This window comes from Netta rufina, assembly GCF_964035555.1.
Source record: "Netta rufina genome assembly, chromosome: 21".
In the NCBI taxonomy this organism is placed as follows: Eukaryota; Metazoa; Chordata; class Aves; order Anseriformes; family Anatidae; genus Netta; species Netta rufina.
The window spans coordinates 8,948,695-8,965,547 of record NC_140145.1 but is presented as its reverse complement, the minus strand read 5'-3'; the positions used below and the strand labels follow the sequence as shown (position 1 = coordinate 8,965,547).

Here is a 16,853-nt window from a genome sequence, read left to right as displayed (position 1 = left end):
CGTATAATCAAAGGAAGGAGTCCTGACTTCTGGAAATCATACAACTGGGTCACCCAGTGCCACCACAGGAATGAGTACCAGTTCTCCCTCTACACCTATCCTGCTCGCACCAGGGTCACCAGGAATCTCTGTGCTGTTTTTAAAGAGGGAACACATACAGCCTGAAATGTCCAAATTAAATTTTCCAGAAGGAAACCCCCATAGACTTACTCTTCCTTTTTTATTTTTATTTTTTTTTTCTAGTGGGCATATATGAAGGGGAAGGGCATACATTTCGGTGTCACATAGCTGTTATAATTCAGAGCATCACTCCAAGGGAGGAACGGAGTAAACCCATTTGCTGTGCTGAAACACTAAATACCCTTCCCCAGCAGGGAGTATTCGTACTGTCAGCATCATCAATAATTGCTCCTGAGGTTAAAACAGGAGAAAGGCCCACAACAGTCAAACCACCCCCTCACAGCTGTAAATTACTCATCACTCGTTAATGCTGCAGCACTGAGCCAGGGCTGACTCAGCTGTCATTGTGGTTGTGTCATGGAGAATTTCATTTCCCTCCTGCTGCTCCAAAGTCCCCAGTGATGGAAGTAGTACTTAATTCTACCACAGCTAGTGGGAAACCCAACTCAGGCATCATTATGATTTTTAGTGGAAAATCAGAGTACAGAGAATGGCAGTAATGAGATTCAGTTTCTTAGCACTTAAATTTTAAGGCCTCTCCTGAAAATTTGGGCAGTGTGACAACAGGGATCAGAACTCAGGTTTGTAGACGTGTCACTGACCAAGGTTTTCCTTAATTTAAGAACTCTGGTTTCTGACTAGCCAATGACCTCCTTCTGTCTTGGTTAGAGTAACCCCATCTCCTAGCATCTGGAAAGACTGGGTAATGGGACTTTGCAATTTGCATTGTGCAGTCTGCTGGGTATTTTTGATACCTCCACCTTGTAACACAGTCCACGGACTCCCTTGGTGGTTCTTTAACAGTGCCAAAGCTCCAGAAGAAAACCTTCCTCCCCAAATCAAGAAAACCAGATGTTCTTAGCTCTTAACCTGACCTTTCAAAGGAAAACAAATGTCATTCAATTCTCATTGAAGCTCCCTTGTTCCTCTCCGGTTCAACTGAAAGAGAAGAACCAGCCATGGCCTATGACTCTAAGATTCTATTCTTGGTATCCAAAGACACATGGTCACCCTGAATACTTCAAGCCTGTATTTTTACATTCCTGCATTTGTGGGCTCTGAACAGTTTTCTTTCTCTTCAGATTAGCAGTCTTCTTTCATGAGGCTTCTAGCTCCTTTCCAGCAGCACAACAGTAGTTTCTTTTACCAGTCCTAAGCATGCAATGATTTCTGACTTTGCTCTACTCAGAATGAAATGCGCCACTAAGAAAATTTGGATTTTTTTTTTCTTCTAGCAAATTCAAACTTGAAGCAAATCAGGTAGATGTCTTCTTGTATTATACAGAATAAAAATCTTTCTGGGCTTGTAAGAAAAGCTGACACAGAATTGGACATCAAAGGTAGAGAGCTAAATTCAGCTTGGTTTCACATTCTGCAGAAGTCAAGACATCATTAGGATGAACAGTGAACCCTGAGCACAAAAAATGAAGATGTAGAAATCCCATTTCCATCACCTGCTACAGCTCCCTTTGTTTTCTTTCAAAGCATTAAAGTCCCCTCTATGATATCAGTTAAGGGCACTCATCGATTCCAGCTCTCTAAGTAACTAGCCTGGGTTTCTCAGATGACTCCTACTAAGAAAGCTGGCGAGAATGGAGTTACTGATCTTTTGCTATTAAATCTCCTGCAGTCCTGCATGAATACCCCTAATTTCGTTATGTTTTTATTAGCCAAACCTTGTACTATTTAAGCTAATGCTCTGTTTTGAAAATTATCATTTCTGTGAAATTGCAGTATTCATATGAAATCGCTGCTTCACTGTGGTCCAGAAGATGTTCTCCGTCTTTCTCTATCCCTTTATTTTCATATTGTAATGCCTTACGCTGCGTCTGTAAGGGCATATTTTATCTTCAAGTACCTTCATTATGACAATTCACCCCAATGTACTATGTCTGAAGTCTCATACTTTTAGTGCCTGCTACAGCCCGTACACATACCAATCTCTGTTTGCATCTGTGTATTACAGATTTACTGATTTAAATATATTTAAATGGAAATTTCTGTAGGTGTGAGGTTTTTTTCCTTTTTTTTTTTCTTTTTGTTGAACTCTTTAGATATTCAGTGTGGAGGCTTAGTCAACATTTCCTTGGAGACTGTCAAATATTTATGCAAGTCTCAGAGATCTCAATTTGAAATTAATGAAGGCTGCTCAGCCAGAACAATGACAAATCTATTCCATTTACCTGCTCAGCAGGAGGAGGCAGCAGTGCCTACAAAAGGGAACCCATCACTTTTTTTTTTCCTCAGGTTTGCAAAGGCCTCTGAAAAATACATGAGAATCTTCCTCCTCAAGTAGCCAGATTTGTATCTCCTACTTAACCCCAGAATCTTTTGTTTGTTTGTTTTAATTGGGAATGAAGGGAATGGAGAAAGTGGCTTGGTGACAGTAATTTCCAGATGGAACAACAGAATTCCTTTCAATACATGTGAGGAACACTGATTTTTATTGTAATAAGCATCCCAGAAATTTTTTCAAGGCTGTTTGTTTAGTCAGCAGAATTCTGAAACATTTTAATGCATGGAAGGTACTTGGCCTTGAACTGGATGCTGCAAAAATCTTGACAGCTAACAAAGATAAATGGAGAAAAGGAAATTTTCCTCTTAAGGATGAAACATGTTTATACTACCCTGTGCTGAAACTATAAAAAAAAATAAATGCCATAGTAAAAACTACACTGACAAATAATTCAGAATTAATTTCTCTCCTCCTACATATCTTTGACTTTCCTCTAAGAATGAAGGAGAACAACTCATGCTTGCAAGCAAGCAGCAGGAGCACATAATCACAAGTGCTTGTAAAGAAATTCAGGGCCACCAGATACAGTCCTACGCTTTATGGAGATGCACTTAAAATAATATGGAGATGCACTTAAAATAAAGGATTGACTTACACCTGGTCTTACGGAGCAAAAATTAATAAAAGACACAAGTACAGCCAGAGAAAGGAACAGATAAGTAGAGAGAGAAAATGTAATGGTAAAAGTTGAAATTACACAGGTTAATATTCAAAAATGAGAAACCTCTGACTAAGAAACCAGCCACTAGTGCTATCAGGAGAGGTGGTGAATTCTCCATTCATCTTTTTATATCACAAAAGGGTATTACTTTACAAGTGAAGTTAGTCCAATCTCGTTCAGCTAGCTGGTAGCAGGAGCTAATTTAGGGAAAATCTAGTACCAATCACGTGGTAGACTAGATGGATCACTAAAGACACTGATGACTTTAAAACCTATGAGTTATCTGCAAGACAGTCTGGTACCCTATGTAAATGAAAGATCCATACCACATAGAATTGTACATTAGCATGCACAGATGTACTTACGTATGATCCCATCGGCATTGTCCACATGCTTTGGTAAGTAGTGTGCTGAAAGATCACTCTGAAGGACTTCATCTGAAGTTGCTCTAGCTAAAGCAGCGGCCAGAAACGAAGGGCAGTTACTGAAAAAGAACAGAAATACACATATATTTAGCACGGTAACTTGCAGTCAGGGTGATACATAACAATGCTTTTCTATAGACAAACTGGAATGTGGACCTTGTCCAAGCCTTGTAAAAATCCTGAGTCTTCTTTGTCAAACAGCACTGCAACCCTGCAGCAGGAGCTTCTCAAGCTCACCACAAAGATTTTAGTAGCATCGCATCATTCTTACATTCCTTACGTTTTAATGTTCCATTTCTTAGTCTTTATTTGCTTTCCAAATCTAGACTTGTCTCCCCCCCGCAGAGTTTGCCTTCAATCCTTGCTTAGTGCATACTTTCTACGTGTGCATTACACACTCTTATCTAAAGCCCCTTCTGTCCACCTCCTCCTAAGAAATGGAGTCAGGATTCCAAGGGATAAGAGAAGTCTTCAGTTTTCAGTTTCCAAAACCTTACCAAGCAACACTGAGTCAAGTTAAGGCCCATAGGAAGTCTGAAGTTGACTTGCATAAGGTTAAAAGGGAATTAAGCTCCCTTGCGAATGTTCTCCATCAAGAGAAAAGTGGCTTTAACTCACTGTAGCTTAATTAAACCTGATAAATTCCAAGGTTAATTAATCTATAGCAAACCGAGGCCACTTCAATGTACATTTTCCCATCGAAGAGGAGTTTAATAGCCCTTCATTTATGCATACCTGTGTATTACCCATTGGTCTGCCTTAACTTTTCCAGGCGTCTCTTGCTGAGGCAGCCTGAAACTTCCAGCTTCCAGTTATCATCAGGGGGAACAAGGCCCTGCTGAGATGTGTCCACCCCTGCAGGACCACGCAGACACAAGAGCTAGCTCTAGTCTCAGAAACAGCCCATCTGCAACAGAATCCTACATCAGCTAGCCCAAGGAGCAGGCCAGCCATGAGCAAATGCACTCGCTGAGCCTATTTCTCTGCTTGGACCCAGTAAGTCTGTGCTGATGCTTGCACCACGAGCAGAGCAGAGGTGCCAGCCTAGAAGCATCCGTCCAGCCAGGTCTGGAGTGGACAAACCTCCACGCACGAAGCACGGACCGAGAATGAGCACAGAGCAGAGCACAGAATGGCCGCTGCTTGCGTTCCCTCGTGGTTTGGTGCCCAGGGCAGATGGTTGCACTCGGGGCTTTTCCGAGAGGCCGTTGCACCCTCGTGTTTTCCAGATCCTTCATACCAACTGTTGCTACAAACAGCAGGGTTATGTAACACATTCAGGAAACGTACACAAACAGAGTCCTCTGACCCGTGTTATTCGCTATTCGACGCGTCCATCAATTATTTAAATAGCAGATGAGCAATAAATCTCTCTTTCCCGAGTGATGCGCTGTCACCAGCCGAGCTCCGGCCCTCGAAGTTATGCAGAGAGCCGCTCGCGCCGCGTTGCTGCGCCGCCAGTAAGAGCATTTCCTCGAATTAGCAGCTGAGCATTCCGCTCACGCAGCACGGCCGAGCCTCAACGTGCGCGCTAATGAAGCGCGACTGCTTGAGGAAATCAGCTGCCTCGGGCTGGCTCTGCCCAGCACCACGCAGAACTCTGATCCTATTTACATACGGCAACGCCTGGTGCTAAGAGTAATCAGCGAGAGGAAAACACACCGGGACCTCCTTCACTTCTGGCGCATGTAGAAGCTGATTTTCTATCTAGTCTTGTCTGCCTTTATTTAGCTCACAAAGAACAGGTTTTTCACTTCTATTATTAGCTCCCATTCCCCAGAGCCGCAGTACCGGTTGCTGTTCGTGTTGCATGCAATTTCCATGTTACAACAAAAGCAAGAGATTGCGATGCCTGGGACAGAATAATTATGTCAGCAGTTAGCAACACCACCAGAGCAGTGTTCTAAAAAAAAAAAATCCAGAGCGAGATTATTTATTATGGCACAACCTAAATAAAGCTCAGAAGAAGAATCCACGCTGAAAGCATTTACAAACAGCAGCCTCCCTCAGACGGCGCTCGCTTTAGGCACTCCCGTACTGGGACCAGCAGGAGCCCGCGCTCGTCCCCTGCCCAAGGCTCACCCTCAACAGCTCAGCACAGAAACTTTTGGGGAGAACCAAACTTGTTCCGTGCCCTTCAAGAACGGAAAAGGGACACTTGGGACCTCGACAGAAGAGGAGAAGGACCTCCAGCCACGAGCCCCTCTGCTGCATCCGATGGGGCTGGGAAGGGGGGAGGCCACGTCTCCAAAGACACACAGCCATGGGCACTCGTAGCTGGCACTTCAGACACTGTTTCATGTATAGGGACAGATTGCAAAACCAAAAGGTGCATTTACAGCCTGTGCAGCTGGACAGAGTGCTTCCCCCCTCAGCTCCAAATGCTATTTACGTGTCCCTGCAGCAGTTGCACCCAGGAGCTCTTTATCTAGCCAAAGAATGCATTTCCATTACAATACTAAACCTACACAAAAAGCCACTAAAGATGTTATTAGATAAATTAGAGGTTTTTAAGTACATCCTTCCTGATTCTCTGGCAGTGTGGGCATGTTTAGAACACCCACAGTTGCATTGCAGCAATCCTGGAATAACTCTGCTAAGGTAATAAATCAAACCTAAAAGTGGGCAGTTTCCATCAATTAAGTTTGAGAAAAACAGTCTGAAGTGGGTTTGACTCAGCCCACAGATTATTATGTTACCAGTTTAACACACAACTCTTCTCCTTGCTGATAGCGTTAAAGTGGCAAAGATTTTCCAAACATTTTCTCTGAGCTATTCCTCTGTGCTCTAAATCTAATCCAAGGTCTCCTACTGAAAAAAAAAAAGAGATGGCAAATTTAAAATTCTCATTGCAGGAAAGGTCACCATTGAGGTTTGAGTGACTTATCAATTTTGATAGAAAAGGTAGAGAAAATAAATTGGCTGAAGGCTTTCCTTCTATGTCTGGCCACTCTTTGTCCTAATAATAACAGCTGCCTGCCAAAGAATTAATTGCCCTTGACATTTGTTCATCACAAAGCTTCTTATGTAGCCTTTATAGGGCTGTGCCGTGTAAGCAGCAAAGTGACCAGATGCAGACAGATGATTTCCTCTTCCTGATTAGCACGACACCAAATTCACTTCTCTTACTTCGCTTCTGAGAGGGCTTTAGTTGAATTACTTCTCCCCTTCGAGGAACAGCAGACTGAACTGGAGCTTTTGACTGCTTTTAAAATAGATTACATCTTGAAGTCAAAGTGCTAGCAGGACACTTCATTATTGCTACACTGAGACAAATGAAGAACCAGGTCTGGTATCTTTGGTTTTAGAGTGAAAGCGAACACTCAGACAAGTACCTACTGCATCCCCCAAACCACCACAGACCCACACTCCAAAGATAACTCCCTCTAGTAGTCCTCAGCTGTCCTCACCTCTTCCTTCACCCAGAACAAGTGGCTGCAGACTGGATCCATGGGGACACGGGAGGTGCTTCGTGCCCAGCTGCTGGTGCAACCAAGGCTTACCTGCTGGCTGGCTGAAAAGCAATTCTTCCGCCCCGTTCCAGACATTCAAATGTTCTTAGTCATGAAGTTGTGGCAAACTGAAAGCAGGAGGGCACAATCTCGTTTAGCAGAGAGCTACGAGCTAGAATACCTACAACTATTCATAGCCATGCCACTAAATCAGGAGCTGACCTTGGATGTGTCACTTCACCACCCAGACCTTCAATTCCTCACCTACAGACAGGGGATGATAAGGGCACTTCCTGAGGGAGAGAAGGAGAGGAAGGAAGGCTGTAGGAGGCTTAATTCAATGTTCATGAAATACTCTGAGATTTCTAGATAGGTGCACAAGTGAAGGGAAAATATCAAGATGATATTTTCAACCTACACAAGATTTATGGAGCTCTCAGAGCTTTTTGTGCTCCATATTCTCTGTTCTCATCTGCTGCCAGAAGTGCTAAGAGGAATACCCAGGCAAGTGGGAGCTCTGGACAGGCAGGTTTCATCTCACGCAGGCAGCTAACACGGTCATAAACAACTGCACAAAGTAAACACATTTTGAAGCATCTCAAAAATGAGAAAACCATGAAAGAAATACATCAAGTTCTTAAAACTTGGTAATGCTGATGTTTCTGGAGCATTAGCACCGCTGATGGAAAAACGATGCTACAGGCACATTACTGCCCCTGACCAAAATACATGATTGAGTGCCACCAGAGCTGAGAATGCTTAGGCTGTCATGGTCTGGTGTAACTGATGAGGCATCACTAACTCAAATAAAGCAAGAAAAATGGACTGAAATGTACTGGTGCCTTTCAACGGCCAAAATGGCCAGTAAATCACAAAACATACAGCATTCCTATTACCTCAAGAAACCCGTGACACTACAGAACACCAATTGTTTTAGGTAGAATGAAACATGATTTAAATAGAAATGCTATTCAATCTGCTGAAACACAAAACAAATCCACAGGCACACGGGGTAAAACATCGTATCTAGTTTCACACAGCAATCCAAGACCAAGAACATGACCTGAAAAGAACCAAGTACAGCACATTCCCATAAGGCCTATAATTTACTGTGTTAGTAAAAGGCTTTACAGGGATGACAAGCTAACGGCACCCTTTCCAAATACATTACACTGGGGATGCAGTTTGGTAAACACTCCTGTGTTAATGTGGCCTGCTGCAAGTTCTTGTTAGAAAGCAAGTCCTGCAAGAATTCAATTTAAGAAAGCCCTCATTTGTCCCCCGCCTGTATTTACAAAACACTCCAAAGCCTCATGAGACTTTTTCCAGATGGAGCTTCCGACGCAGCCTGGAAGCTCTTTGAAGAAGCCTTTAAAGTCTTTATTATTGAAAGTTCCCATGCTGAGAGCTGCAGCAGTAACGAGCAGAGAAATTCTTTGGGAAGGTCCTTTGGCTTTTTCCCCAGCCCTCTGTTCAGCCACCCCTCGTTCCAGCAGCCAACCAGAAAGACAAGGTACGAGCTGAGGATTTTCTGGTTGTCTCCCAACTTCCTTACGTCAGACAGCCTCAGAGAGGAATATTCTGTTAAGCAGTCATTAGACCCCACACCGATTACGGGTGTATGCTCTAATTACGCCAGCCAGATGCTATTTCCAGCTCCTGGCTCTGCAGGTTCTCCTCTCCTTACTCACAAAGCATCGCCTTCCCCGTGAGCTCACCGCTCTGCTCCGACCTGGGCTGTTCTGCTGCTCTGCACAGCAGGTGAAACTTTAGAAGCTTATTCAAAGCCTTGTCACAATGGACAAATGGGCTACATTTTTTTCCTAAAACGTAGCGAAACCCTGCACTAGATTTTAGCTGCAGTGAGTTACTAAAACAAGCAAGCAAGCAAACAAAAAGAGAAGAAAAACAAAACCAACAATGCACCTCTCAAAAGATTGCATAACCAAAGCTCCTTGAGAAGTCATTTGAGCTGGCAGTGTTGAGACAGTAAAGATGCTTGATAAATCTGTCTGAAGGAGCTGAAAATGTTCTACACAAGGAAGCTGCTATCTATAGGCTTCCCCGAGACAGCTGCCTGGCCACATTCAAAATGATTCTGTCCTTGTGGTGACAGTTGTGAGCAGCAGAAATATAATACACCACCATTACAAAAACACACTGCTTCTGATATGTTCACCATGCCTATATTCCACACAGACACTGCAGGGGTAAATAAACATTTGCATTAGTAAATATTTAACCTTTTGCCTTGCACTCACTGCCATATCTAGAGCATGATCAAGTTTATATCGATGTTTTCCTACAGATAAGTCTATCTTAACTAGATATTAAAAAAAAGAGAGGTGCACTGCTCATCAGGTAACATCTCCAGCAGCTCGACTGAGATGCACCAGAGCGCCCCTCAGACTCCAGCATTTATTGCTGTAGTCATTTTGTAGTAGCCGTATCTTAGTTGTCAAAGCATTTACGGTGGCTATGATCTCAGAAATGTCCTAAAGGCTTCACAGATAAATATAGCTAATGAGAATAAAATTCCTTTTGTAAGAACAATATTTTCCCTTTGCAAATTCTTTTTAGGCTCTTTTTAGGACGTTTTTGCTAACGGTGAATAATACAAGTTCTCAATTGACTTGCAGCCACTGAAGGTCTATCTCATAAAACAGAATAAAACCTTACATTAAGCTCTTATTTGACAGCTATTACTTAGAGATACTTTATAGTCTCTCTTTTAAATAACCACCTTAAAAAAAAATAAAATAAAAAATCCCTTGAAACAAGCCGTTTACTGTCACTTGTTAAGCACTATGAAGAGATTCAAAGAGATTGGTTTTCACTTGCTCACAAACTAAGATAAATTACCCTAACCTGGGAAAACATTCAAATTCTGTCCTTGTTTTCTTTTTTTTAGAGATAGGAAGAGTCAATAAACTGCTCTCTCTAGTAAAGTATATGTGAAATAGATATGAATGGGAAACTCTGGGAAATTACGTTTGGCGATCAGATGGGAAATTTGCAGGAACACACAACTCAATTAGTGCGTGTTGGCACCGATCCCACTAAAGGGCTCAGGTGCTGCACTCATCTGTCATGTTTTTTTGCTAGGATATCATAGATAAAGAAGTAAAGAAAGCAGTGTGCTGCATGGCACAGCAAACCACCTAATAATTAAAAAAAAAAAAAATCAGGAGAGGGAGCAAAATTAAAACACTGGCACAATGCTGAAAAAAATTGCTCATGAAAGCGTGTTTGCAAAGCCATGGTTTATCTACCCCATCACCTGAGCAGCTGGGAGAGCTGCACAGGGCTCCCTGAGCCCTGCCTCCAGCCGAGCTCTGCAGGGACACAGCTGCTCCGACTGCCAGCCCCGGAGGTCCCGAGGCAGCTGGCTTGGGGTTTGTCTGTGGGTGCCAAACCCAAGATCGGGGGCCTTTCCAGCTACACCCCCAGCCTCTCTCTCTTTCAGGACACTACGCAGGCTTCCTAGCACGCTGCTTGAGGAGTTAATCAGGGGCAAGAGAGGGGGGCACTGCCCTGGACAGGCACTGTGCCCCCAGCCCCGCATCATTCCCACGATTGCACCGCGAGCTGCTCACCCAGGAGCTGGGTCTGGCCCTCCAGTGCTGCCAGACCAATCCCACCCGTACCTGGCAGGGGCCGTTCTCACCTCCCCTGCCACCAGGTTTCAGAAAATGTCTGGTATTTAGTTGTCATTCAGACTTCAACCCCGCTTTCAAATTTTATTAAACCTGGCCTGCAAGGGTGAGTGGATTGGTGGGAGGACCCTGGTGGGCAGACAGATGCACAGCTGTAAAAGCCTTGTTCCCTTACAAGCCAGACTTTTGAAATTAACTTTTGGAATGGTGTCACTAGAATTTCATCCTCTGATACAGGTCATGAGAGGAAACCCTTGACTTTTAGCTTATGCTCTTCAGTGTGTGAATTAGACTCAGTCTAATCCATGTTGTGCTGTGCAGCAAGTCTCTCCTTCCTTCCTCTGAGGCCTACGTGCACGTGACAGTGCAGAAAGCTAAGGAGATACAAGCAAGACAAAATAAAAAGTCAATTCTGTCTCTGTGACAAGGTACAATGTCACATAGGCTAGTATATGTTTAAAAAACAAATGCTACCGACAAAGCGTCCACCCAAATATTTGTGATTTTGTGACTGACGCCAAGAAATGATTGACGTGGAAGGGATGACCTGTGAAAATCCAAACTACATAAAGCAGCTCCTACAGAGCTGTTTTGCTGAAGACATTGTCTGCATATTGTCTTTGAAACCTAACTACGATTTCTCTAGCTCATTCTCACAACACGGCAGTTTTGAGGTTACTCAAGTATCAGGCTCTGCAGAGCTGATGCCACCTGCATTAAAGCCTGCTTTTAAAATGACAGAAGTTTATAATAACATGAAAAACCCTTAAAAAACGTTCAAGGAGCTGAAAGGAAAATTACTGCAAAAAATTGAATTCCCAGAAGAGACGCTATGATAGTTTTCTTCATTACATCAAAGTGCTGAAGATATAAAGTTTGCTCTTCAAATCATATTCCAGGACTAGAGTACTTCAGAGGTGCATTACACTCCCCTGCTATCATAAGAAAGGTAAACCTAAACTTCGAAGGAAGGCAGAGAAACTATTTCACTACAGAAATGGACCAGAATCCAATCACAACTCTGAGCAGCTGAAGCTGCCTCTATGTATTAGTCTCTCCCTGTCTAAATTAGTCCTTTCCTGTCTGAGCAGTAGGATTCTGAGGGGTTGGACAGTTTTTTTTTTCAATTTTACTTACTGCTATAAAGCATACTTTAGAAAATTGAAAAAAAAATAACAATTTTTTAAAAAATACCATCAGGTCACTTATTTGATAGGCATTTGTTATAATGCTTAGATATCTAGGGCTCAGCTATGTAAGTACAACTACACAGTCAAATATCTATATTCACCCTATCATTAATTAATCAAAATAAAGATTATTGGCATCACCCAAACACCTGAGTCACATGTGACTTTCAGGAATTTACACTGAAACAAAGTATTTGTCGTTGCTGTTGTTATTGTTTTACAGGGATTAGCTTGAATATTTCCAGGGTGCTTTCTCTGCTCAAACAACTGCTCACCATCGGAGTGACACACATACCTCGTCACCGAAGGCTTCTGGCTGCCCCTCCAAGTCCCCGTCACTGCCTACTTAGCGTCCCCATGCTTGGAGTGGCAACGGAGTCTGCATCTATGCAAGATGCACGCCTACCTGGAGGAACACATTTCTTAACTGGGAAACCAACGTCAACAACTATTATCTCACAGGGAGTTTCTCTGCCAGGCTGGGGCCTGTTACAAAGCTCTACAGGACATTAAAAATGTCATTGATTTCTCTCTCTTTGGCTCTCAGTCAATTTGAAAGTCAGCATAATTCAATATCTTTCTACTAGTTCCATTAGCAAAGAAAGGAATCCATGCTTCAATCTGCGCTGCCTTATTGGAAAAAGTAATTTAATTTTACATCTGAAAGCGTGCCAACATCAGCATAAGACCATACATAGTATACATAAAATTTAATTTACAAATTCTGTATTTTGTCAAGCTAGAATGAGACGCTGACTAAAATCAATGACAGCGTCTGAACTTGTCCTGAAGATATTTACATATACTCTTTTTATTTCAGGTACTTTATGTCCTAGCTGGAGTTTTGATGATCTCTCCTTACTACATTGTATTAATGACCTACTAGCCAGAGCAGTTCATCTTGCACACAATGTTGGTACAGCAGGCATGCTTTGCCTGAAAAGTTCAGACATACCATTTACTTACCACTACTTCATCTCCTATTTTTTCTCCCTGCTAAAAATACAATTTCATTGATATTTCCCTTAACTTGAAGAGATATGCTGTATACAGTCAACATGTCCAGAAACAAAAGTTAAATAAGAATCCCTCAGTGTAGAATATCTATTTTATCTCAGATCAGATTAACATGCCAAAGTTCTCTGATTACTAGCCAAAAAGAAAAACGTATTCAACTGTGTAGTAGTTTGCTTGATTTCAAACAAATGAAACAAAATGCTCTATAGCAGTACATACTGCTCTCTTCATCTATATCTCTACTGCAGATCATTATTAAGGCAAATAAAAGTAAAATGACTTCTCAAGAAAAAAAAAGAGAAAGAGGACAATGAATCTACAGTACCCATTCAAACAAACTGCTTACACCACACAAAGCTATTCCCCAAATAATTGTGCCTGTATTTATTGAAATATTTGTCTTCATGTAAATGAGAAAAATAAAAGTTGCAGGCCAGGCTTTTCAAATGACATTTGATCACTTAACTTCTTTCAAACCCTTGGACAAATATCAAATATAAGGCAAAACACAGCCCGGAAGATTTACGACCACTGAGTCAGCAGAGAACATTCTCTCTCCCTTCTCTCTCTGGTGAGACACAGTTCATCGTACAAATGGCTTGGGTGTTTACGCCAGATGTAGGATTAGATAATTAGTCATCTGAGTCCTGGATGTCAACTCTTTTGTGATACAGAATTTATTCCAAATGCACCATTTATAATCAGTTGACTTGCAAAAGCATTCTGGTGTTATACAGTAATACATCTTATGATGTACAGCCAAATATCTGCCACTCCATAGCAACATATTCTATTTCTGCTGTAGCAATACCCTGCCTGAACTTAGCCCTTCCAATGGCTTCATTTTTTGTCTGTAGGGTAGGGATAATGACAGTGACCTTTGGAAAGCAGTTCCAACTCTAGTGGTGAGTACTGCCAAGGAGGAGTGGGTATTAGTAATTAATCCCAAATCAGGGAAGGAACAGGAGATCTGCAATTCACTTGCACTGATCGCCAGAAAATATTGCTGCTCTTTTGCCTACATTTCTGATATGCCAGAAAATCAAATTAAAATGAAACACGAAAAGTCCATACATCTTGAAAAATCATTTGAGAGGTAAACAAATAACTACAAATACATTCAAATATTAAACACCGGGGAAAACTAAAGATTTATCCAGAACTTCAATTTCAAAATTACCAACACTGATGTCCACTGAACAAGACACTAAAGGGGTAAATGGCTCTAAGATCTGAGCACATGCTCTTTTACAGGAATAAACTTTTGCTTACTTGGGAAGGATCACAACCTAATTCCCCCTGTCACTTACCCTCTGCAGAATTGCAAAGGATATTCATGGTAGGGTTTTAGTTATTTTTCTTCAAAGGACAATCAAAATGTTTTAGCTACTCTGTTTCACATTAAAGTCCCAAATGCATTCTATTCTACTGAGCCACATAGTTATTTCAATCATTCTTAATAAATAACAGTTGCCAGTAGTAGTTAAGCCAACAGATCTGAATTATTTATAGTGCTGAGGAACAGAACAGCAGATAAAATGCATTAGGGCCTTTCAGTTGTTCTTGCCTGAATGACACAATGGCAGCCTTCAGACGTTTTTCCAAAGGCTGGTGCTATAACACATTCTGCTTCCAATCCCGATTTAAAAGATTTTCTACAGAGAAAACAGCCAAACCTACCACCATCCATCTTCAGTGATCGTATTCACAAAGAGCGGGTAAGAGATCTGCCCAAATATAGTACAATACCATGGATTTTAATTTGATTGAACTGGTCATGTTCAAACTACTCTCTTGTATTATTCGACAGGACTTGGTTACTTAGATGCCATTTAGCATGGCTCTGTTTGCTAACAGTTATGTATGTTAACAGTCTAGAAGCACCTCATGACGTTGAGCTCGGTGTTTCTCTTTTCCTGTGCCTATATTCCTTCCTTCCTTCTGCTGCAAAAAAGCACAGCTATCATCTCCATTTTACAATGGCAAATCCAACTTCACATTGAAGAGTGGAATGTGGAAACCCCAAGCCTCACCCTTCCTCCATGCCTAGGGTTTTTAAGAGACCAAATCATGAAACACCGGACACAGGGAAAACAACAGGGACAGAAATTATCTCAACTACACCTGACAAATTATGTCAGCCGCTCTCACTGAGGTTATGCTCTTTGTGGCTTAAAAGATGCATTCAAGTATCTGTCTGGAGTGATGGATGGGATGGAGTACCTCTGCTGACCTCTGTCTGGGTAGAAGCCTGGAGGAACGTCCTGCTTCCCCCACCATGTACGCACATCACAGGGGACTGCACCAGTGTGAAATGCTCTACGCACGATCGATTCACATGGAGAAGCGTGCCCACAAATGACAAGGAGAGATTTACACGCAGATGCTGCAGAGAGAACTGGGGGAGTAGTTGTAGCACCATAAGCTTAAGCCAAACAATTTTCCTTTTATAGTTCACCTTCGCTTTCTATATGGATCTATTTACAGCAGGAAATGCTGTAATTTGTAGTGTTTCCGAAGAGTAAAATGAATTAAAAAAAGAAAACCTGGAGAGGTAAAAATAAATTTAAAAAAAATGAAATAAGCCAGAACAAAAACCCATCCTCTACCCAAATACTATAGAAACAAGGGGAAAAAATCACTTTGGGCTCATGTGAGGGCATTAAGGCATCTGCAAGTGGCCCCATCACGTGCTGGATTGCAGGGATGAGCCTTAGTATCCAAGCTGTCAATCAAGCAGGCTCAAGAGACACGGCTCTTGGTGGTTCCCTGCTCCCCCTTCCTTGGCCGAGCTTCCCAGCTCCCCCCGTTCAGAGTTATTTAAAATCTACGCTCATTTTACCGAGACCGCTGCGTTGAAGATGCCATACGTCACAGGGGTGACCATGCTCAAAACAAGAAAGCTTCTGCTTTGGGTAAAGCAGGTCCTGAGCCTGCAGAGCACACAGCTCGCCTGCAGTGTGCGTCTATATATAGCTCCTTTTGCGCACAAAGGCTATATGAATTCATTCTGAACAAGCTCAGGATTTCAAACAAGTCTGCAGTGCTTTAGCCTCTCCCCCATCCCAAAAGGTACAGTGAATTATTTAAAACCTGGAAAAGATGTTCTAAAATTATTTCCAGCACCACTTAAAAACAAATCTGTATACGCATTCCCATCACTGTTATAAGGTCAGATGAAAGTAAGAGCTGCCAGCTTTTACAGCTATGGCATTACAAAGTAAATCTTGTAAGTTTATAGGCAATGGTTTTCTACCTTGAACTTCTCCACACAACTTGGAATCTACCTGTCCATTCACCAAAAACTGGGGCTTTGTTTATGCAAAAGAATCAGCCTTTTCTTAAAGACTTATTTGTGGCATTTTATTTTGTACGAGCAATGTTGGATTCACCCACTTACTTCGCCCACCTCAGGGGCGATAATGCTGCCCCCATCTATTGCGGCTCATGTAGAAATAACCCAACACCTCGTCTTTCTCTCTGCCCCCCTCAGGGAAGACTTATCTTTTCCCATAAGTTTATTATTAAACCTGTGATCTCTTCAGCAGGCAGACAAGCTCTAAATATAAAGAACGACTGTTACATAATGCCTCAAGAAAGGAGGCAGCAGACAACACCCTGTAGACAACACAACCCTGAGTAGCAGAAAAGTGGAAAGGGGGTGAACATCTGTGTTACTGTCTTGCCTTTGCCTAGTGCCTGGACTCAAGTCCGTCCTGTGCACAGCAGAACATGGAAGCACCTAATATATGTGTAAAACTTCGTTTTTATTTTTATGGAAGAGAAGCAAATGCAAACAAGCAACTTTATCTGGAGGTTAATTCAGGATCTAGCAAAAACTTACTCAGATCAGAAGACATCTTCCCCAAACACAACAGAACTTGTTTGAAGCTCCCCGACCCAGGACTGTAAATAATACACTAGTGAGGACTGACTCACCCACGGTGATGAGTAGGCTCAAAGCTTCTTCAAACGG

The 16,853-nt window shown here is 42.2% G+C and overlaps 1 protein-coding gene across 1 annotated transcript in view; it reads right to left on the bottom strand.

Moving 5' to 3' along the window:
• Nucleotides 1–16,853, bottom strand: part of PPM1E (protein phosphatase, Mg2+/Mn2+ dependent 1E) — a gene marked incomplete at both ends in the record, with an annotated part of 62,374 nt that overhangs the window by 6,045 nt on the left and 39,476 nt on the right. The window contains one exon of the mRNA XM_084299650.1: nucleotides 3,503–3,621. Coding sequence (XP_084155776.1) covers nucleotides 3,503–3,621 — 119 coding nt within the window. The remainder of the gene's footprint in view (nucleotides 1–3,502; nucleotides 3,622–16,853) is intronic.